The sequence below is a fragment of the Rattus norvegicus genome, chromosome 1 (assembly GCF_036323735.1).
Source record: "Rattus norvegicus strain BN/NHsdMcwi chromosome 1, GRCr8, whole genome shotgun sequence".
In the NCBI taxonomy this organism is placed as follows: Eukaryota; Metazoa; Chordata; class Mammalia; order Rodentia; family Muridae; genus Rattus; species Rattus norvegicus.
In genome coordinates, this window is record NC_086019.1 from 244,407,354 (window position 1) to 244,430,926 (window position 23,573).

Consider the following 23,573-nt stretch of genomic DNA (forward strand, 5'->3'; position numbering starts at 1 on the left):
GATTTTGTTAATTTGTAAACACTCTCTGTGTCCTCTTGTTAGTCTGGCTAAGGGTTTATCTATCTTGTTGATTTTCTCAAAGAACCAACTTTTGGTTCTGTTGATTCTTTCTATGGTCCTTTTTGTTTCTACTTGGTTGATTTCAGCTCTGAGTTTATTTCCTGCCTTCTACTCCTCCTGGGTGTATTTGCTTCTTTTTGTTCTAGAGCTTTTAGGTGTGCTGTCAAGCTGCTGACATATGCTCTCTCCTGTGTCTTTCTGCAGGCACTCAGAGTTATGAGTTTTCCTCTTAGCACAGCTTTCATTGTGTCCCATAAATTTGGGTATGTTGTACCTTCATTTTCATTAAATTCTAAGAAGTCTTTAATTTCTTTCTTTATTTCTTCCTTGACCAGGTTATCATTGAGTAGAGCATTGTTCAACTTCCATGAATATGTGGGCGTTCTTTCCTTATTGTTATTGAGACCAGCTTTAGGCCGTGGTGGTCTGATAGGACTCATGGGATTATTTCTATCTTTCTTTTTTTCCTTTTTCTTTTTTTCTTTTTTTTTTTTTTCGGAGCTGGGGACTGAACCCGGGGCCTTGCGCTTGCTAGGCAAGTGCTCTACCACTGAGCTAAATCCCCAACCCCTATTTCTATCTTTCTGTATCTGTTGAGGCCTGTTTTTTGAACAATTATATGGTCAATTTTGGAGAAAGTACCATGAGGTGGTGAGAAGAATGTATATCCTTTTGTTTTAGGATAGAATGTTCTATAAATATCTGTTAAGTCCATTTGGTTCATGACTTCTCTTAGTCTGTCTATGTCTCTGTTTAATTTCTGTTTCCATGATCTGTCCATTGGTGAGAGTGGGGTGTTGAAATCTCCTACTATTATTGTGTGAGGTGCAATGTGTGTTTGAGCCTTAGTAAGGTTTCTTTTATGTATGTAGGTGCCCTTGTATTTGGGGCATAGATATTTAGGATTGAGAGTTCATCTTGGTGGATTTTTCCTTTGATGAATATGAAGTGTCCTTCCTTATCTTTTTTGATGACTTTTAGTTGAAAATCGATTTTATTCGCTATTAGAATGGCTACTCCAGCTTGCTTCTTCCCACCATTTGCTTGGAAAGTTGTTTTCCAGCCTTTCACTCTGAGATCTTTGTCTCTGAGTGTTTCGTGTAGGCAGCAGAATGCAGGGTCCTCATTGTGTATCCAGTTTGTTAATTTATGTCTTTTTATTGGGGAGTTGAGACCATTGATGTTGAGAGATATTAATAGTAATTATAAATAATAGTGATTATTGCTTCCTGTTATATTCATATTTGGATGTGAGATTATGTTTGTGTGCTTTTTCTTCTCTTTGTTTTGTTGCCAAGACAATTAGTTTCTTGCTTTTTCTAGGGTGTAGCTTGCCTCCTTATGTTGAGCTTTACCATTTATTATCCTTTTTAGCGCTGGATTTGTAGAAAGATATTGTGTAAATTTGATTTTGTCATGGAATATCTTGGTTTCTCCATCTATGTTAATTGAGAGTTTTGCAGGATACAGTAACCTGGGATGGCATTTGTATTCTCTTAGGGTTTGTATGACATCTCTCCAGGATCTTCTGGCTTTCATAGTCTCTGGCAAGAAGTCTGGTGTGATTCTGATAGGTTTGCCTTTATATGTTACTTGACCTTTTCCCCTTACTCCTTTTAATATTCTTTATTTTGTGCATTTGGTGTTTGACTATTATGTAACGGGAGGAGTTTCTTTTCTGGTCCAATCTATTTGGAGTTCTGTAGGCTTCTTGTATGTTTATGGGCATCTCTTTCTTTAGGTTAGGGAAGTTTTCTTCTATGATTTTGTTGAAGATATTTACTGGTCCTTTTTTTTTTTTTTTTTTTTTTTTTTGGTTCTTTTTTTCGGAGCTGGGGACCGAACCCAGGGCCTTGCGCTTCCTAGGTAAGCACTCTACCACTGAGCTAAATCCCCAGCCCCTTTACTGGTCCTTTGAGCTGGGAGTCTTCACTCTCTTCTATACCTATTATCCTTAGGTTTGATCTTCTCATTGAGTCCTGGATTTCCTATATGTTTCGGACCAGTAGCTTTTTCTGTTTTACATTATCTTTGACAGTTGTGTTGATGATTTCTATGGAATTTTCTGCTCCTGAGATTCTCTCTTCTATCTCTTGTATTCTGTTGGTGATGCTTGTATCTACGGCTCCTTGTTTCTTCCCTTGGTTTTCTATATCCAGGGTTGATTCCCTGTGTTCTTTCTTTCTTTTTTTTTTTTTTTTTAAAGATTTATTCATTTACTATATATAAGTACACTGTAGCTGTCTTCAGATACACCAGAAGAGGGCATCAGATCTCTTTATAGATGGTTGTGAGCCACCATGTGGTTGCTGGGAATTGAACTCATGACCTCTGGAAGAGCAGTCGGGAGCTCTTAACCACTGAGCCATCTCTCCAGCCCCTCTGTGTTCTTTCTTTATCGCTTCTATTTCCATTTTTAATTCCTTCAACTGTTTGATTGTGTTTTCCTGGAATTCTTTCAGGGATTTTTGTGATTCCTCTCTATAGGCCTCTACTTGTTTATTTATGTTTTCCTGCGTTTCTCTAAGGGAGTTCTTCATGTCTTTCTTGAAGTCCTCCAGCATCATGATCAAATATGATTTTAAATCTAGATCTTGCTTTTCTGGTGTGTTTGGATATTCAGTGTTTGCTTTGGTGGGAGAATTGGGATCCGATGATGCCATGTAGTCTTGGTTTCTGTTGCTTGGGTTCCTGCGCTTGCCTCGCCATCAGATTATCTCTGGTGTTACTTTGTTCTGCTATTTCTGACAGTGGCTAGATCGTCCTATAGGCCTGTGTGTCAGGAGTGCTGTAGACCTGTTTTCCTGTTTTCTTTCAGTCAGTTATGGGAACAGAGTGTTCTGCTTTCGGGCGTGTAGTCTTTCCTGTCTACTGGTCTTCAGCGTTCCTGTGGGCCTGTGTCCTGAGTCCACCAGGCAGGTCGCTTGGAGCAGAAAAGTTGGTCTTACCTGTGGTCCCGAGGCTCAAGTTTGCTCGTGGGGGGTTTCTTTTGAGCTCTCTGTGAGGGCGGCAACCAGGAGGGCCTGCGCCGCCTTTTCCGGGAGCCCCGGTGCACAGGGGTCCCAGATGGCGTTAGGTGTTTTCCTCTGGAGTCAGAAATGTGGGCCTAGTCAGGGTTTCTATTCCTGCACAAGCATCATGACCAAGAAGCAATTGGGGAGGAGGAAAGGGTTTATTCAGCCTACACGCCCACATTGCTGTTCATCACTGAAGGAAGTCAGGACTAGGACTCAAGCAGGTTAGGAAGCAAGAACTGATGCAGAGGCCATGGAGGGATGTTACTTAACCAGCTTGCTTCCCCTGGCTTGCTCAACTTGCTTTCTTATAGAACCCAAGACCACCAGCCCAGGGACGGCACCACCCATAATGGGCTGGGTCCTCTCTCCTTGATCATTAGTTGAGAAAATGCCTTACGGCTGGATCCCATGGAGGCTTTTCCTCAACTGAGGCTCCTATATGATAACTCCAGCTTGTGTCAAGTTGACACACAGAACCAGCCAGTACAACAGCCGTACATCACAACCCCAGACTAGGCTGGTCTCAGAGGAAAGCCCCACAGTCCTCCACTGTTTGGTTTGTTGCTGCCTGTGTGTTGCCTCACAGTAATGACCTCTGAGCCTTGGCTTGGTTCCCACGTGGAAGAAATCACAGGCTGCGTTACTTAGAATAAAGGAACAGCCTAGGCTTGTTCGTTTGTTTTGCATCGCTTTGCTTAAAACATTCACTCTATAATCAACGGGATATCGAGCTATGTTTCAGCCCCCGGGACCTACATGGTAGAAAGTGAGAACCAGTTCCCACAAGTTGTTCTCTGACCTCCACTCACGGATATTTCCTCCCCAATACCAACAAATATAGTTTAAAAAAATGAATAGCCAGATGTAGCGGTGCACACCTTTAATCCCAGCGCTTGGGAGGGAAGGGCAGGCAGGTATCTGCACAGTCGAGGCCAATCTGCTCTTTACATGTGAGTTCCAGGCCAGCCAGGGCTATATAATGAGATCCTGTTTCAAAATAAATACCTATTTTTTTTTTCTTTTTTTCGGAGCTGGGGACCGAACCCAGGGCCTTGCGCTTGCTAGGCAAGCGCTCTACCACTGAGCTAAATCCCCAACCCCATAAATACCTATTTTTGCATACACACACCCAACACAAATTTCTACCCTAAAGCTAACCCACTAGTTGTGGCATTAACATTTGATAATACACTTAATTGGAAATCAAGGTCTATAGGACAGAAACTCAACTTTTCACCCCCAAAAGAAACAGAATAAAATGGGTAACCTGAGGTTTACAGCAACAGTTTAAGTAAACACAGAGGAGAAAGAGGAAGATGAGTGGAGGCGTCAGGGGCGAAGATGAGTTAAGTGACATTTGCGCTGGTAGACAGTCTGCACAGTAGTAAACACTGTCCCGATCATCTGTGCATGTGTCTGGGGACACCAGAGACCTCAGAGGCAGTCACAGGAGCAGGGACCCAGGTGAGAAGGTCAATTCTGTCACGGTTGGATGGTGTGGTGTCTGTGTGTGTGTGTGTGTGTTCACCCTTTAGGCCACTCCTCCCCTGATCACCTCGTTGGCCTAGCATAAACCTAAAACTCTGGTTTCCCTCAGGAAAGGAATATGCAGTTTCTTTCCATCTCATAGCTTACGGGGTAATGCACCGTGTAGTCCTGGCTACTTTCGGAAGCCGTGCCCCTGCCTTGAGGAGGTGCTGTAGGCATGCGCAAGTCCAACCCTCGATAGCTTCGTCTCTCCTGGTTTGGGCTCTGTGCTCCAACACACTCCCCACATGCCCTACACAGCAGTCTTAACATGTTAATGTCAGTGATGGATTGCCTAGGAATACATTTACCTGCAACCGGAAGCCTGTTCAACCGTTACTCCTAAGTCTCAAAAACAAGTTCATGCCTCTGTAACCCCCACCGACATAGACATTGCTCAGAATGGTCACCAGGAAGGGACCCCTGAACCTTTTTGCCATCCTTAGTAGTGGCCTTTGTCCTCACACGTCATCACAGGGACAGGGATGGCTGCTGAACCGCAGTAGGATGAGGCAAGGGACAGGAGGGAGGGGCATGGGGAAAGCTCCTGAGTGGAGGATTGTGTGTGGCTTTTACAGACATCTCTGACCATCTCCACTTACCTACATGGGGACAAAGGAATACAAAGATGAAGTTACCAAAGAGCTCGGAGAGGGAGCGGGGATGGTTGTCTTAGCGAAGCATGGGGGTAAAATATCACATGCTAGGTCTACAACATGAGCAAGAGCCTAGGTTCAGGAGAAAGAGGAGGGCAGGGGATGGGAGGAGAAGCTACACATTGGTCCCAGTTTTGAAGTGAAATTTTCTGGTGTGGTTTTTGTCAGCTAAGTAAGGAAAATGATGAAAAATATCTGTAGATACAATGTCATGTAATTAGATGAATAAGATACATTTGTAGCCACAAATTAGTTTTAAAATCAGTTCCTGGCATTTTCTCCAATGATGACAAAATTCTTTGGGAGGCAAGCAATAGGACCAAGAATTCCACCTACCTTTTTTTTTTTTTTCTTTTTCTTTTTTTTTCGGAGCTGGGGACCGAACCCAGGGCCTTGTGCTCGCTAGGCAAGCGCTCTTCCACTGAGCTAAATCCCCAACCCCTCCTACCTTCTTTTTTAGACAGGGTCTAGCTGTGTAACCCCAGCTAAGTCTTGCAATCCTCCTGTCTCAACCTCCCGAATTCTGGGATTACAGGTGTGCACGCTTAGCTCTTGCCACATTTTTGCTGATTTCTGTATTACATAAATGGGAGTTGGCTTTGAAATCAGGTTTTGTGTGGACCGCTCTCACTGAGAAGTGTTTTGTCTCCGCCTGGTGGACAGAGTTGGCTTTGCACTGTCAGTACCACCTTTCCCCAGACCAAATGGCTAGAATAGGATGAGTATCATCACAACAAAATAAAGGCATGGTGGCACAGGCCTTTAATCCCAGAACTTCGGAGGCAGAGACAGGCAAATCTGTTCGAGTTTAAGGCTGGCCTAGAATAAACAGTAAGGCCCTGTCTTTAAAAAAAAAAAAAAAAAAGGTTGGCAAGATGGAAGATGGTTCAGCCACTTGGCACTAAGTCCAAAGGATCTGTGCTCATTTCAAGACCTACACGGTAGAGAGAGAGCCACCTGCTTATTATCCTGCCCTTCACATTGGTGGTATGGCATGGGCACCCCCACACACACACCTCAATATACTCACACACAATTTTAAAGCCTTTTTTCTTTTCTTTTTTTTTTTTTTTTAAGCCAAGAGTAGTATGGCTTAACTGGCCATCGAGCCCCAAGACAATAAAGGCTGCTGACACCAGAAGACCTTGACACACGTGTGCACTCCCACGAACACACACACACATTTAAAAATATTAAAGTAAAGAAAATAAAAATAACGTTCCATAATTGATCAGAGATGCTCTCATGATTGGAATAGACGCCAGCGTCTTCCTCGAGCCTCCATGAAGCGGTGTGTTACATACCCGTATGCACTCACTTGTGCCACAGAGCTTCAGGGTGCACTCCTCGAGTTTTTGTTTTCTTTTTTTTTTGGTTCTTTTTTTCGGAGCTGGGGACCGAACCCAGGGCCGTGTTTTTGTTTTCTTAAAGACAGAGTCTTCCTACATAGCCACGGTGACCCCTGGAACTCATGTCTCTGATCCCCCAGTGTCGGGATCAGAGGTGTGCACGGCCAGACCTAGTCAGGGACAAACTTTTAAGACTTGTCTTTCTCACCTCAGATGCATACCGACTTCTCAAGACATCTGTGTGAACTTTAAAAGTGTATGCCAACCATTAAGGACCTCAAATAAGTGAGCCTAAACTCTTATTTTGGAACATACTTCTTAGCCACAGGCCTATAATCTGAGCACTAGAGATGTGGAGGGAAGGGTTAGGAAGACAGCCTGGATTTCAGGTCAGACCTCATAAGCAAGCATATCTCATCTCATCCCCACCACTTTAGAGAAGGGTCTCACCGTGTAGTCCTGGCTAGTTAGGAATTCCCTACGTAGACCAGGCTGGCCTCAAACTGTCTTTACTGCTGTTGGGCCAGCACACCCAACTTCATTTGCTTTTAAACAACTTGAGTCTTGCTTTGCTTCCCTTGTTAGGAGCCATTTCCTAAGCTCCATGCTCTCCCTGCATGCACAGCCACAGGCCTTCTCTGCTCTCCCACAACCTGGTTACGAACTCACTGTGTCTGGTTGCAATTTTAGCATTTAACTTTTCCATGTCCTTACTCCTCACACTTTGACTTATTCAAGCATTAAGTTCTGTTTTACACACGCGCGCACACACACACACACACACACGCACGCGCACACACGCGCACACACACAGTATTAACGTTGACCTCTCTTTTGTCATGCTTTCCTTACACCTTGTTAATAATTCTGAAGATTCCTTATGATTTTTTTTGTGTGTGCACATGACCATGTTGCCCACAAACAACTTTTCATTTCTCCCAGTGCTGATACCCTGCTGCACTGTCTAGGACCTCAGACACAAGACTGACTAGAGAAGGCGACCTCCTGAGGAGAAGTGTCAGCACCCCATCATTAAGTAGTAGCTGTATCTACCCCCTAGTGGGGCAGAGGGGGGGGGGCCCGCATTTGAAGACTTCATCATCAAACATTCTTATTAACCTGAAATATTATACGCTGTTTTTCTCTTCACTTTGTTACTATGATAAATAATACTAATTGAGTTGAGAAGGGCTCCCCCTCTGTATCTACTGAAATACTGATGTTAAATCGGTGTTAAATTTCTTTATTGAGCATGGGAGGAGAGTTTTAGCTATGAATTCACTTGAGTCAGTGACATTGCTTAGCAAGACTCTGGTCTCCAACCCAGAGGCTCCCCTTTTACACGTCATCCAGAAGGGCATGAACAAGCTGCTTGTTAACCGCGGTTACTGGGCACCAGCGAGTGCACCCATGCGTCTGCGCACGCACACCCAAGTCCGCTGCTTCCTCTAACAGACTATCCTGCCAAGGGCGGATGCTGACAGGGAAGCTGGAGTATTTCACTGAAACTGTAAAGTAATACAACACGGGAGTGCAGAGTCCCAGGTCAGATTTATTGTAAACAGGATAACCCAAGGACCCCGCCACACTGGCAGAGTCACATGCTCTTACATTGACTGATTAAAGACTTTTAAGTCTCTGGCAACTCATGACTTTTTCACAAATCTCACTTGCGAAGCTCGAGTGCACGCAGTCTCTGGGTGGTATGTTACTGTTCGTGGACCACAACCTGGACCCACTGAGATGAACCGGTTGGATGCCAAGTGACACACAGGAGCTCTGGAACACACCGAACACCACGTGCAGGTTCATGGAAGGCAACATGGGATTGTTTCCAATCTCTTCAGGTGCCTTTTCTCATACAGAAGACAAACTTTTAACTGTACCCATTTTTTTTAAAGAGCTAGGTTACTCAACGGCATGTGGGTCATTACAGGAAAGGTAGCAGACCGTAGTTCGCTTTCACAATGATGGATTCGAACACTCAGGACTAGGTCTAGATTCATCTTGTATAGATTTTGCAGGTCAATGAAAAGCTGCATAGTTACACTGGGCGGGGTGGCGCACGCCTAATCCCGGCACTTGAGAGGTGGAGGCAGGAGGATCAAGGAGTTCAAAGTCAACCTTGGCTGCTTGGCTGAAGCTCAGAGGAGAAGGCAGTGTTGACTCATGTCTTCTGATGGACACAGACAGGCTTTTCACCGGGAGACTCTTAGAACACATGGATAAAAGACGGTCGCAGCACCACGGGGAGAGCGGCTTCCACAGTCGCCCAAGTTCACCGTATTTGGAAAATGTGAAACTTAAGCTGTGAGAAGCCGAGATTCTACAGCAGAAAATCCTGGCAAATCAAGTAATACGGGGCAGTAAAATGTCACTTGGAAACGCCATTCTGTACTTTGCCTGAGCTGGTGGACAAACAGGAGCACTTTCTGTTACTATTGCCTGTGTGTGGGAGCATAGCCACGCTTGTTCTTGAAGAAGTTTTAATAATAGCAAATACTTTAAAACAGCTGTTAAATCTACAGTAACATTTTCACCTAAAATAGTATCTTGTGAAAAAAATATTTTTTAAAAGTCCACTCCAGTCATCATCTGTATGTTTATATTCATATATTCAAAAAATAACACTTAAGGCAAGATGAGACCGGAAGCAGTGGGGAGTTTAGAGTCTTACGGAGACTGGCTGTTTAAGAACGCCACAGTTTTGTATCTCCAAGGAGGTGGCTTTGTATTTGCTGCCTTTTGAGTCCCTAAAGGGGCAAATGTTTTAGTTCACACACGGATCACAACTTCACCCTAGGAGTTACGGGGAGTCACAACAGCTGATGTCAGCACAGCATGTCTCACACGCTGTACAGCAGTATGTGTCTGCTGATGGAACCCAGCAGACCAACTACGAGAAACAGAAATGTCAACAGAATTCGATGAGAGAGAACCCACAGGAATCCTGAGAAATTCCGAACTTGATTCAAGGTTAATCTGCATTTCTAGCACTGTAAATTGGGTATTCTGGGTTTTCTAGCATTTGACTAAGAAGGTTAAAAAACATACCCAAGTTTTATAAAAACATTAAAACCATGCCTTAGTTAATCAGCAGGTTCACTAGTAAAGGAACGCGGAACCGCTTTGTGCACTATCTGCCCACCGCGATGCTCTGCTGGTTCACAGGAACCATCGACAGAAGCAGATCTGAGCTTGATCGCGTCTTAAAAAGGTAATCCTTTCTAAGTGTTCTGAAGCCTTTAAGAAAAAAAAGCTCTTATTTTTTTTTCAGACAAGTGACTATTTTACAGAATAAGGAAGAAAGATTGTACTGAGATATCTTTCTTCAGATTAAGCAGTTAATATAAGGAAATTTCTTTTAGGAATAAAAAGAAAAACATTAAAATATTTAAGAGATTTTAAAAATATTCTACATCTATAAGACTTTATAATTTTATTACTTTGGGTTTTTAACATTCTACATAATAATGCCTGATAACTCTTTTCTGTTTGTCTCTCTAATTGCAAGCCAGAAACTACTCAAAGCTGAGACTGCTTTCCTGGCCCCGGAAGGCACAGGGGCGCAGCTGCTTCTTCAGAGTTTTGCCGCCATGAAGTTAATGTGTGGCTTCACAAGGGGGAACAGCGGCAGGCCGCGCTTGAATTCAGTCATGTTATGAATCACCTCAGGCTGAAAAGAAAAAAAGGTTTTTTAGTGTGCTATGTTTAGAAATTAGACTGAGCAGGGTATTGACTCTTTGGGAAAGGCAGGATGGGGTGCAATACAGTAAGGGTCATGGACTAAGTCTGCTCTGGAGAGACCACGGCACTCTTGGCCTTCCCTGGGCGTCCATGGGCTGGCTAACACCCAGGAAAGCCTGGCGACGCTGCCCATCTCCTCACCTTTCAGAAATGCTAGTCTTTCAAGATTAGTAAATACAGAGATACTACAGAAAGGGCCACACACTGCCACTCTAGTGTCTGAGTCTGGGGAAGACATGGCTGGAGAGGACTCAGTGCACAGTTACACAGTTCACACCAGAGGCGAAGCCAGGGCTGGAGGAGCGCACCCTCATGCCTCGCACTTGTGAGGCTGAGGCAGGAGGATTAGGAGTTTAAAGCAGCTCTAGCTATACAGGGGGTTTGAGGCCAGCCTGAAGCACATGTCTGTGAAACAAAGGCAAAGGCAGCCTTGGCAGAGGCCGAGTGGCAGACACTCGAGGAGACCTCAAATAGTCCCAACACCAGTGACCTGGACCTCCAGGTTCTCGCTCACTCTGACCGCAAACTCCTTTAAGTATGAAGGCCTCAGGCATCGCCTAAGGTTTCTTACTTGTGGCAAGGGTGGCGCTTCGGAAAGGTTTATATCATTCTGAGAGGGGAACTCTCCAACCACAGGACCTGTAAGAAAACAGAGTCTCTACTCTTTATTTATTCACACTTACAACAAGAGCAATTTTCAAAGAAAAATCTAAGCAAGACTTAGTCCTTGTACAAACACCTCTGTACCAGGCCTGTCACATACTTTGCAGGTCCTGAGTGCCTGTCCCAAGCACTGCTCAAGGGAGTGGCCGTGAGGCCATACACCCTTGGCCTGAGCAGAGTTACCTCTCTGGTCTGCCTGGGCTAGATCTGAGGCTCTGCCTTTCTGAAAAGCGAGAGGACCATGTAGATGACATTCCTCCCATGCCACCCGCAGGTGGTTCCCCGCAGCTGCTTTTGGACATGGTGCCCAGATTGGCATAGCCACCACAGCTCCTCCAGTACTCCACTCCCCTGCCCCCAAACCTGTCAACAGAACAGACCCTGCCTCAGGTCCTTTTGTTTAGATCTTCACTTTCTGGTGTTCTGTAAGGTGAGTGACTATCGTAAGAGTCAGCCATCATATGGTTCAATATCAGATTAAAACACAGAGTTTTTAAAGTCACTATCCAATACTTACAAGAATCCATTTCCCTGGCAAGAACGTGGACGGATACTTTATGTCTCCTTGGTGCGTCCACAGCCAACATTTCCTAAGCACAAGAAAGCCAAGGTCAGTGTCTTGAACAGCTTAGAAACCTAAAATGAAGTTCTCTCTGGGGCACTGAAGAATCAGTTGCCATAGTTAGATGTGAATAGACGCCTTCTTTTCTCTCCTCTCACATGATTTTACTCTAAAAGATTCAAGAAGGCAAGCAAGACTTACTTTTGGTGCTTGGAATCAAACCCAGAACCTTACACATGCCAGGCAAATTTTCTACCACTGGGCTATACCCACCCCTAGCACTACCAAAGTTACTCCCATTTTATAGATGAGGAAACTTAAGTCCAAGGTAATGAAGTGATTTGCTTAAACCCATAGTGAGAACTGGCTATACAGACAGACAACATCCTCTCTGTCTTCCGTGTGGGGTCAGCTTTATGGTAGGCACCTTTACCTGTTGAGCCACCTCATGTCTAGGCCACCTAGTGATAACGTGCCATTCTTTCTTTCTACACCTCCCTCCCTCCCTCCCTCCCTCCCTCCCTCCCTCCCTCTCTGCCTTCCTCCCTCCCTTCCCTCTTTCCTTCTCAGACAGATTATTGCCATGCAGCTCAGGGAGGCCTTGAACTTGAAATCCTTCCACAGCCTACGCAGTGCTAAGATCATATGCCTGCGCCACAATACCTGGCTCCTCTAGTGGCCCTCACTCAGGACAATCACGACCCTCGCTCCCCTAAGACTTTCTCGAGTTCTGTACTAGAAGTTTGTGGGCGGATAAGCTGTGGCTTTCTCACCTAGCGCAGGGACAGTACACTGATACTTAGTGAGTCCCGCCTTGTATACAGCAGTTTCCTGCATGAGCTCACATCTTTCTCAGTGAGTTGTCCTGATGCCGGCTTTAATGATGTGGACTCCAGGAGAGAAACACTGTGCCTCAGTCAACGGCACTCAAGCGTTCTTAGCCTCTCAGGTTCTTCGGAGGGATTTCCTTGCTTACAGCGGCAAGGCCAACACTGTAAGCCTCATGCGCAGAGCAGGCCTGGTGCGCGGAGCAGGGGAGGGAAAGTTTCTCCTGACCTTCCCTAAAGCTGGACCTTTCTTGTTTTTGACAATGGGATAACCGTTGTGATGAAGCTTCCTCTGAAGCCTTAGCTGATGCAACATCTTCTCAGGGGAAAAAGATTACGGGACAAACCAAGTCCACTCAACAGCTGTGGACAGATTGTGATTATCATAAAACTGGTCCAGGTATCTAAAAGGAAACCGTGCAGTGTACGGAGTGAGTGCCCAACAGCGCCTAGGAGGGACTCCCAAGTAACTCATCTGAGAACTTCGTTCTTACTCTAGTAAGTTTGCTTCCAATGTTTGCTTTGTAAAACCTCCCAAAAGGTTGCTTGTAAAGATCTTTAAGAAACAGGGTCTCGGGGCTGGGGATTTAGCTCAGTGGTAGAGCGCTTACCTAGGAAGCGCAAGGCCCTGGGTTCTGTCCCCAGCTCCGAAAAAAAGAACCAAAAAAAAAAAAGAAACAGGGTCTCAGCCTGGAGTAGTGTCACATGTCTTTGATTCCAGCACTCAAGAGGCAGGCTGTGACTTCAAGTTCCAGGACATGTAGAGCTACATACAGAGTGAAACCCTCTCTTCATCCTACTCCCCAACCCCGCAAAAAGGACAGAGTCTCACTGTGTAGCCTTGGCTAGCCCAGAACTCACTATGTAGACTAGGTGAGCCTTGAACTCACAGAGATTCATCCACTTGCCCTTCTTACTAAAGGTGTGTGCCACAACACCCAGCATCAAAAGTCTATTCTTGACCCCTTGTCACCCCCTCTCCTCAACCTGAAGCGTTTCAGTTTTACATTTCCTTACCAGCCTTGTTTGTTTGTTTATAGAAATAAACTATTCCACCTTTTGGTAAAACAGAACTCAGAGAAACTTTTACAATTCTTTGTAAAAAAAAAAAAAAAAGGCTCCAGAATGAGAATTTAAATAAGAATGCTTTGCCAATTGAGATAAAGCAAACACAGGCTACAGAACTTAAAACGGTAATATACTCCATGACTGCACAAGCGTACACAATCATGAAGCCCTTCTTCCAGGGGTGTCTGCCAGTGCCTTGCGGAACTCCAGGGGGAGGGCAGTTAGAGCAATGACTCTTCTACACTTAGCCCTGTTGGTATAAATGTGCTTGGTTTTTTAAAACCTTTTTTTAAAATAAAGATTTATTTGCTTTATGTAAGTGTACTGTACACACTGTTGCTGTCTTCAGACACACCAGAAGAGGGTGCTAGATTCCATTACAGATGGTTTTGAGCCGCCATGTGGTTGCTGGGATTTGAACTCAGGACGTATAGAAGAGCAGTCAGTGCTCTTGGTCACTGAGCCTCTCTCCAGCCCAAATGTGCTCATTTTTAAATCCAAGAGTGAGTGATTTCCATAATCACTATTGTCACAAACTCAGTACGTAGGCATTTCTTATCCAGAGAAAAGGCATTGTTTCATTCCTTCTGGGGGCATTATTGGAGGTTACACTGGGGTGTGGTCTTTTGTGAACAGCTGTGACAAGTAATACTTGAGGATGACAATCTCAGAACCCAGACAGGACTGAATGTGATCACTCTCAGTTGTAAGCAACTGAGAACAAACACTTGTACTCACAAAGTGAAGCAGCCTGCAGGTTGTAAATAAACACAGCTAAAATGTATTTTATAACATCTGGAAGGAAAATACATTCCGACTGTCAAAAAGCCTGAGACTATCTATTTAATAAATGTCACAGAGTGGCAATCACATACTTCCTTCAATAAGCCTCTTATTTTACAGAGCAGGAAACTGAGGCTTCAAAGCTTGGGTGACTTGGGTGAAGTCACAGATCAACTAGTTTGGGGCGGGGTTGTGTGAGTTCCCGGTCTGTGTCAGACCCTGCATGCTCCTGCAGCTGCCCTGCAGATCTTCACGATGGACCCAGGCCAACCTGAGACAGCACATCAGGCAATGCCCAGGCTGATGGTGAACACATCCCACACCCAACTCCGCCCTCACCACCCTGTTGTGGCTCTTCAAGTAGACAGAGTGCACTTGGGGTGAAATATCATGTTAAAAATGTGCTTTTTATATATCCATATAAAAAAGGCTATCGTTGAAAAGGACAAGGATAGTTAAGTGCAATGAGAGAAAGAGACTTTCCTTCACCAAGGCAACAGAAGTAACGAGTCCAGCCATCCACTTCTACCCTCAAAGTGGCTCAAACATACACATGTGAACCAGGCATGCTACACACAGCTATTTCCACAACATTTAAGACACAGAGGCAAAAAAATTGCTATTAGTTCAAGGCTAGTTTGGGCTACAGAATGAGTCCCTTGCCTTAAAAAACCAATAGCGTAGTGCTTAGAAGTATTCAATGCTCTTACAGAGGGTCTGAGTTCAGCTCTCAACACCAACACCAGGCCGTTCACAACTGCCTGTGACTCTAATCCAGAGGATCCAGTGTTCTCTTAGGGCCTCCATAGGTACCTTCACTCACAAGCAAATACCTTCTCAACAGAATAAAAAGCGAATCTTTTTGTTTGCTTTGAGACACAGTCTCCTTTTGTGTGTGTGAGGCTCAGATGAGTGCCACCACAGCCAGCTAACATACAGGCCCTCATGCTTGCACAGTGGTCAGGACCGTAAGCTTCCTGTCCAGCTCTGCAGTCTGTCTCCCTGTCTATCGTTAAGGTGATGTGAACTTCACTAACTTTTCTGCAGACACAGGAAATAGCAGCTCTGTGGATGTGTAGATGAGGGGACCATGGCACAGTAACTGTGTTCTGTATAATCAATTTCCGCTACGAAACAGCCAAGTCAGGGCTGTTCTAGTTTCCTGACTCTTCTCTTGCCACAGGATCCTGGTGATGAAGCAAAAGGGTGTGGAAACCCTAGTGCCCCAGACATGTGAGTAGGGAGTCTCACCGCTCGTGTGACCATCCTAAAGAGAATGGCAAGTGCTGACTTCACTGTGGGCATCCACAACAGAGCCCCGGAAAAATGGCACTGTAGATCTGTAGATATCTGTTCCCCAAAAGACGGAAGCATGGGGAGAGAGAGAGAGAGGGAGAGAGGGAGAGAGAGAGAGCGCGCATAGTTCTCTCCCTGTATCAGATAGATCAGAATCACAAACAATCCAGGCTAAGTAGATAAAAAATAGGGAGCAGCTCTGCAGTGCTAAGGTAATCACAGACTATTATTTTTCCTTGTTTTACAATCAAGCACAAAAATATTTTATGTAAATTTTATGTAAATTAGAAGTCCCAACAAATTCAAAGAATGTGTAACACTTTAAGCACAATTCCTCTGTGGCATAAACTTTGAAATTCTTCATTTGACAGGCTATGTTAGCTGGCTAGTTTTATGTCAACTTGACACAAGCTAGAGTCATCTGAGAGGAGGAAACCTCAGCAGAGAAAATGCCTCTAAAGATCAGGCTGTGGGCAAACCAGTAAGGCACTTTCTTAATTAGTGCTTGATGGGGAAGGCCCAGGCTATTATGGGTGGGGCCATCCCTGGGGCTTGTGGTGGTCATGGGTTCTATAAGGAAGCAGGCTGAGAAAGATGTGAGGAGCAAGCCGGTAAGCAGCCCTCTCCCCCACAAACCCCCATGGCCTCTGATCAGCTCCTGCTTCAAGGCACCTGCCCTGTCTGAGTTCCTGTCCCCCTTCCTTCAGCGATGAACAGTGATTTGGAAGCGTCAGCCAAATAAACCCTTTCCTCCCGGCTTGCTCTGCTCATGATCTCACTGCAGTGATGACAACCCTGACTAGGACGTGACTAGGACGTGACTTTATTTAACCTCTCCTCGCATCATTATGGAGGGAGAGACTTGGAACAGTGTTCTCTTAGAGCTGTGCTGGAGGCCCTCGGGCAGGGCCTCTCTGCGACACTTCCCGGGAAGCACAGACACAGCAAACTCAGAAGCTGACTGTGTACTGTGTTCCCTTTGCCACCCCTGCCCCCACTAAAAAGCTCAGCAATGTTTTTACTGAGCTCGGCAGAAGCCGAATCAAGAGGAGCTTGCAAAGGGAGGTTTGGAAACCACAAGAGCTGCTGTAGTCCCTGTCACACAGAGGGGACTGAGTCTAACAGCAACAGGCCAAATCCTTAATTCTACAAAAACACCTTCAGAAATCCAGTCCGGGCAGTTCAAAGCAGCAGTGCACAGTGTAGCCAGTTCACTGTCAACCAAACTTGAGGAGCCAACACGGCTATGGTGGGAAAGGAACCTGCTGCCAAGTCTGGCGGCAAGGGACCCACACGGTGGGAGAGGAACTAGTGCAAGTTGCCTGACCTTGACATGCAGTAAATACATACATACTAGTCAGAAAATAGAACAGTCTGGATAACAGAGCCACTGACCTTGTAGAATTTGATGATATCATCCTTGCTGAGTGTCTTTAAATATGCAACCTCTATGTTATCTGAAAAGACAACCAAGCAGTAATTCATAAGTATTCTCTACCGTAAACGGTCCAAAGTACTGCACTGAAAAAAAATGCACCTCGCTCTGAGCCCTAGAGCACCTACGAGTTTAAGGACTTTCCCGTCCGTGTGCCTGTGTGAAAGCCACAGCGCAGCTTTTGGTTGGGTTTCTCTCCCCGTGTTGGTTCCAGGGATCAAACTCAGGTTTTTGGGCTGAGCAGCAGGTGGTACTTGACTGATGCTCTTCTCTCCTGCCCATGAACCCATGTTTTAAAGCCACCAACTGCTACCTAAGCAGGCAGAAGGCAGATTCCAGGTAAAGTCACAGCACATGCTACAGTAGCTAAGACAGCCTGGGAACCAGTTTGCTTCATGCACAGTGGGATGTTGGATCAGGACCAGTTAACTGACAGGGGACCCGACTGCTAACCACAGGGAAGGCAGAGCACGCTGGTGCACACCTCTAATCCCAGCACTTGGGATGCCAAGGCAGGCAGAACTCAGCGCTCTAGGAGTCTGAGGCCAGCCCAGTCCTACACAGCAAGCTCAGGATCAGCCAAAGATATGTAGTGAGACCTTGGCTTAATAAAACAAAACAAAACGGGGGTTGGGGATTTAGCTCAGTGGTAGAGCGCTTGCCTAGGAAGCGCAAGGCCCTGGGTTCGGTCCCCAGCTCTGAAAAAAAGAACCAAAAAAAACAAAACAAAACAAAACAAAAAAAAAAACAAAACCAAAAACAAACAAACAAAAAAAACCCAAAAACAAAAGCCACAGGCAGGAAAAATGAGTCCACATGGCCTCGGCTGGTCAAGATCTTCAGTGTGGTGATGCCAGAAAAGGAATAAACCAATCTCCTGATTTCTACTGTGGCTTGGCTTTGTTGCTTACTCTCTTCTGGCATGAAATGGGGAAGAATCGTAGGCAGGAGACTTCAGGACACACAGCCCCTCTACGTCTGAAGTGGAGGAGAGCTTGGAGATTCTGAATTGTTCAGGGACAGCACCTCCTTATGGAAGTTTAATCTACTTTCCTCCCAAGTCATGTATGTAAAATAGATGTTCAAGTATCAGTGCTCACGGGCTACACAGACATGACAGACACAGTGAAACACGTGGAACAGATCTAATTTGGGAGGAGACAGTTTCTAGCAGGAAATTGTTAAATAATCCATTTTAAAAAACAACATTTTTAAAGAAGTGTCCCAAAATGAATTACCACGTGTAATGCGTCTGGTGCCCTCAGACCTTACAGTGACTTTCCGCCGGAGCTGTTTACATACCTCTGTCATAATTGTACTGCTGGGAGATGATCTCCCCCCAGTACTTCGCGCACTCTGCAGAGAGTTTCTTTGGTTTGTCGAGTCGGCGAATCGCTAACGCCTGAATGTGTTTTTGGAAAGCCTCCTCTGTCATGTCCTCTATGGCCTTTTCCATGGTGATCAAGAAGGCTTCCACTCTGCTTTCCAGGTAGTGAGGTGGTTTTTCTGACTGGATGATGAATCGCAAGCCCTGGATGCCGTTGGCCCGACGAGGTCCACTGAAGACAATATAGCCTGAAGAGCACACACACAGCCCGTCAGGACCTCTGCACGGGACTCAGACCACTTAGCCTTTCAGAGCAAGTAAGACCTACTTCAGCTCACTCGCGCCTGAAGATATAACCACTTAAAGCAATGTCCTCTTCCTAAGGACTGAGCAGAAAGGCTCCCTGAAGAAAACTTGAGGGTGACTTTTTTTCTTAAAAACAAAACAACCCATAATCCCCTTCATCCTTCAAACCCCATGACTTCCCTGACTCTGATGCTTACTATGCGCAAGTTATTCCCACTCCTCCAAACTGCGGAGCTCACTCTGGTGCCCTAGCCAAGTCCTCGGCCCTGGCTTTCCCATCTAAGCCCCCATACAGCCATCTCTACGAAGCAGTGGCTGGATAATCTGGTCCGGGACCAGCTCTGGGCAACCCAGCCCTCCAGGACAAGCTAACTGAAGGTCACAGATGTACCAACATCTTCTGTGCTGAGACAGTGCCCCTCCCCCAACACATTCTCTCTCTCCAATCTCCGTATTTTGCAGACTCACGTTATTTTATTTTGTTCTTTCTAGTTCAAAGCCACTCTAGCTGCATCTTCCTGCTCAAGTTCAACCTACAACATCAAAAGCACCGTGGGCAAGTTCTAGCTGAAGACAGAGACTCCAGTGGCCAGAACGAGAGAGGCCCATGTAGATTTTTTCCTTTGAGTTCTGAGACTATCAGAGGTGGGTGGAAGGATGCTACCTTACGGAGAGCCACACTGGGGTCCTGAAGGCCTGTGCATGGGCAGAGTGTGGGGGAGCTGCCCACATGAAGCAAACAGTGCTAGCACTCACTCTCAGAACAGGGCAGGGTGTGAGATCTGGGCACAGGCCTCCAGTTACAGTAGCTGGTGTCCAAGGCATCTCCAACTCGTGGCAGCCAACAGAGGCATATTTGCTATGGACCACAAAGACAGGACTACTGATCAGGTCATTGAGCAAGGGGAGGCTTGCAGTGTGTTGCACCAGCTGTTACCACAGGATATCAAAGTAGCATCAGGCCCTCTTGGTTCACAGTAAATTGCATGCCCCTGACGGCTTTCAGCATCTAACACTTGCCCTGGTGCATGTGCACTGAAAGTGTTTAGTCAGTCTCTTCATTAGTCAACAGGTCCATTCTCTGGTGTATGGACATGCTCCTCTAGTTGGGAACCTGCAGCAAACCCGGGTACAGCAGTTTCTGGACAAGGGCAACGTCCTTGTCCACACTGGTAGTCTTTCCTGTCTTGTGTATATCACTAGGCCTTGACGATGCCGGTAGCAGTGTCTGCAGTCATAGAAAGTCACCTTCCCCAAATGGAATTCCAATGTATAACTGGTGGCAGGCTCAGCATGTGCCACTAGGAACCCACTGTGGCCCAGGAGTAGCAGAATGTGCGGTGAGCCAGGGCCTCACAGCATGTGCAGGTCCAGGACACTCTTATCTGTCAGTCACTAGGTCAGGCTCTAGACACAGGCCTGAGAGTGTGTGGACATGTGGAGGATCCACTTTAGTTACCAACGTTTGAGGCAGAACAGGCCACAGAGAGTGAAGCAGACTGTGCACCTCAGACAGCAGCAACCACTGGGGGTCACGCCCCGCCGTGTGCTCACAGAGTGCCAGTTGCCTTTCCTTCACAGGTAACATTCCCAACCCTTCTCTCCACTGAGCTCCTGGCTTTTCCCTTCATCAGCTCTGTACGGATCTACGGAAGACACTCTGGGCCCCGGGGTCTCTGGGCAAGTTACAGTCCTCAGGAGCTGTGCTATTTGAACACTCTTACAGGAACACTGAATAATTGTTACTCTTTCACAGGTCAGCCATTGTGACTTGAGCTCTTTTGGGAGGAACTATCCATGATTTGTCCATTCTCCAAGCTCAGCGCCCAGCATAGGGAATGCTTTAAAATGACAGAGTATGTGGAGAGACACACCCGTATCCTTTCAAATCCTTTCTTCCCAGCCATTATGGGAACTTTTGTTCTTGTTGTTTGTTTTCTTTGAGATGGGCCTCATGCTGCCCAGAATGGTCTAGAACTGTCTAAGTAGCTGAGGATGGCGCTTCCGCCTTCCAAGTGTGAACTTTTTTCCTCATTGACCAAAAGTGCTAGGCTCTCCAGGACTTCCAACCAAGTGCAAACGCAAACACTTCGTGTCTCTCCTGCACTGGGATTCAGGGACACGTGAGAGGAAGCACTGCCCTCAGATGTTCAAGGCTTGTAAAGCTAAGCTCCCCCGCAGGACTACCTGCAGGCCTACCCCTAGCATTCTTTCTTCCCTACCTTTTATAGCATGAAATAGAAACTCAGTATCATCTCATTCTGAATTGCTTTAACAGTAGGGCTAAGGACATAGTTCAGTGGCAGAGGACTTGCCGAACATGTAAAAAGAGGAGATGGAGTCCAAATTCCTCACCATAAAAAGAAAGGAAAAAGGATGAGGAAAAGGAGGAAGAGAAGGAAGAAGAGGAAGGAAGAACAGCAGCTCTTGTATCTGCAGGACGTTAACAGCTCATCTTTCAGAAGCAGCTCCATATACACAAGGCTTTCACAGTTTCCCTGCAAACAAGGCTCTCACATCTAAATGTAGCGGGCTTGGTACACAGTGCCATGTGACTGTGCAAGTGGGGAATGTCCATTACAGTCTCTGGTATCCTGCAATCCCCATTTCCTTCTCACCAAGCTGCTCCTTGGTACGCAGAGTGTTGAAGCAAGGCTCAGAGATAATCTGGCAGAAGAGCTCCAGGAACATGTTCTCCGAGGTGCTCTGCATGTCTGTCTGGTAGTAAATCTCAATGCCACAGTTATTGTGGACTTCGTTCCTCCGCTGGTAAACAAACCATCCTCCTGAGAAGTTTCAGAAAGAGAGCAGGCTCAAAATTATCTGTGGTTTTAATAAAGTCAGATTACATTTACTTAACTTTATGTCTTTGTCTTAGTGGTTTTGAGACAAAGTCTTGCCATGTAGCTGAGGCTGGCCTTGAACTTGCTGTCATATAACCGTTTGTGCTGGTATTCATCAATTTGATGCACGTTCAGACATTCTGGGGAGGAGGAGTTTCAGTTCAGGAACTTCCTCCATCAGACCAATCTGAGGACATGTAAGTGGGGCATTTTCTTGGTAGGTAATTTATTTATGGGAGAAAGAGTGCAGCCCACTCCAGCCCACTGTGGGTGGTGCCACACCTGGGTAGGTAGGCCTGGGCTGTGTAAGGAAAGTAGCCAAGAAGGGGCTTGGTGCCTGCCTTTACTCCCAGCACAGCACAGCTGATCTTTATGAGTTTGAGGCCAGAGTGTGGTTTACCTAGGGAGTTCCAGGCCAGCCAAGGTTACAATGTGACAACTTGTCTTAAATAAAACCTCCCAGAAAAGTGGCTGGGTAAGCCATGAGAAGTAAGCCAGTTAGCAGTGTCCTTTCTCGGGGTTTCTGCTTCAGGCTCCTGCCTTGAGTTCCTGTCTTGGCTTCCCCTGATGGTGGACTGTACCCTGTGAGATGATAAATCCTTTCCTCCCCAGGAAGGCTTTGGTCAGTGTTTTACCATAGCAACAGAAGACAATTAACACAGCTGGGTCTGCCATGGAATCCTCTCGCCGCTGTCTCACGAGTGCTGAGACTACATGCATGCTCAACCACACTGTGTCTGCCCGCTCCACAGACAAGTTTTCTTTCCTTAAACTTTCATCTTCTAGTTTTTCACACATATCCCAAAATACTTTCTCCTTCACAGTGCATAAGACTTAGCTGTTCAGCTGTAAATGCCTTCCAGTAGAGAATCAAGCGAAGGCATCCACATCTGATCAGCTGGCTACATCAGAGTAATTTTCTAACACCTTCATTTTGAGACTGGGAATGTAAGCTGTGCTATTTCTGAGGTTGTGACAATTTGACGGAACAATCAGGAAGCAAAAGGCAGGGTCCTAAGAGAGGGAAAGAAGGAAGAGGCATGAAAACTTCACTTTGACACTCTCTTTCCAGACTGGCTCCCTTCACATGAAGGTGAATGCTGCAGGTGCTTCTTCCTTTTGGTTTGCGCACACACACACACACACACACACACACACACACACACACACACACACACACGCACACGCGCACATGCACACACACACGCACGCACGCACACACGCACGCACACACGCACGCACACGCGCACGCACACGCACACGCACGCACACGCGCACACGCACACACGCACGCACACGCACGCACACACGCACACACGCGCGCGCACACACACACGCACACACACACGCACACACACGCACACACACACGCACACACACACGCACACACGCGCGCACACACACACACACACACACACACACACACACACACACGCACACACACACACCCATCGACTGCCTTTAAACAGGTTCCACCTCAGAGCTGCATGCTCAGCCCAAAGGGATGGTTCTCGGTCAGCAGATCCTCACTCTTCCTCTCTGCCATGCCCGCAGTGGCTGAGGAACAGGCTAGAAGCAGCACCGGATAACCTTTATCTGCTTTGTGATGACCGGCCATGCATAACAGCACAACCTGCTGTGTTCCACAGAGGTGGCGTGAAGTAATAACATAGCTGGGTTGCTTTTGTAGCCACTTAAAGCAAGCCCCTGCCTTTAAAGGAGTGCGTAATCTCATAAAACAGTGATGCCCTTTAATCCTCACGAGAGCCAAAGTGCTGAGAGCTCTGATGTTTCAGAAAAACTCACAAGTAGTTATTCCAGCTGAGGATATCAGAAAACATTCAGAGGATGTTACAGCCTGGGCCAAGTCTTGGGGATTAAATTGGGACCTTGCACATTCTGGACAAATGCTCTACCACTGAGCCACATCCCTATCCCTACAGAGCTTGGTCCCCAGCCTTGGGCACTATCAGAAGGTGGCAAAAGCTTTAGTACGTGTGGGACCCGGTGGAAGGAAGTCTTTGGGAACATCTGCTTGAGAGGGACACTGGGACCCTGGCCACGCCCCTTCTCTTTACTGCCAGGTTGTCTTGTGGTGAGGGACTCC

General features: G+C 46.2%; 1 protein-coding gene across 9 annotated transcripts in view; it reads right to left on the reverse strand.

Moving 5' to 3' along the window:
* Positions 1–8,141: 8,141 nt before the first annotated feature.
* The window catches only part of Ide (insulin degrading enzyme), a 101,431-nt gene continuing 85,999 nt past the window's right edge, over positions 8,142–23,573 (reverse strand). For 5 of the 9 annotated variants that reach the window (XM_063282171.1, XM_063282169.1, XM_063282181.1 and 2 more), the window contains exons 20-24: positions 21,242–21,409; positions 18,293–18,565; positions 16,951–17,012; positions 11,537–11,609; positions 8,142–10,995 (exon numbers count right to left, since the gene is read on the reverse strand). In XM_063282171.1, the coding sequence (XP_063138241.1) occupies positions 10,823–10,995; positions 11,537–11,609; positions 16,951–17,012; positions 18,293–18,565; positions 21,242–21,409 (749 nt within the window). In that variant the 3' untranslated portion in view covers positions 8,142–10,822. The remainder of the gene's footprint in view (positions 10,996–11,536; positions 11,610–16,950; positions 17,013–18,292; positions 18,566–21,241; positions 21,410–23,573) is intronic. The other 4 variants (XM_006231313.5, XM_039102127.2, XM_039102124.2 and 1 more) reach the window with 2 other exon arrangements.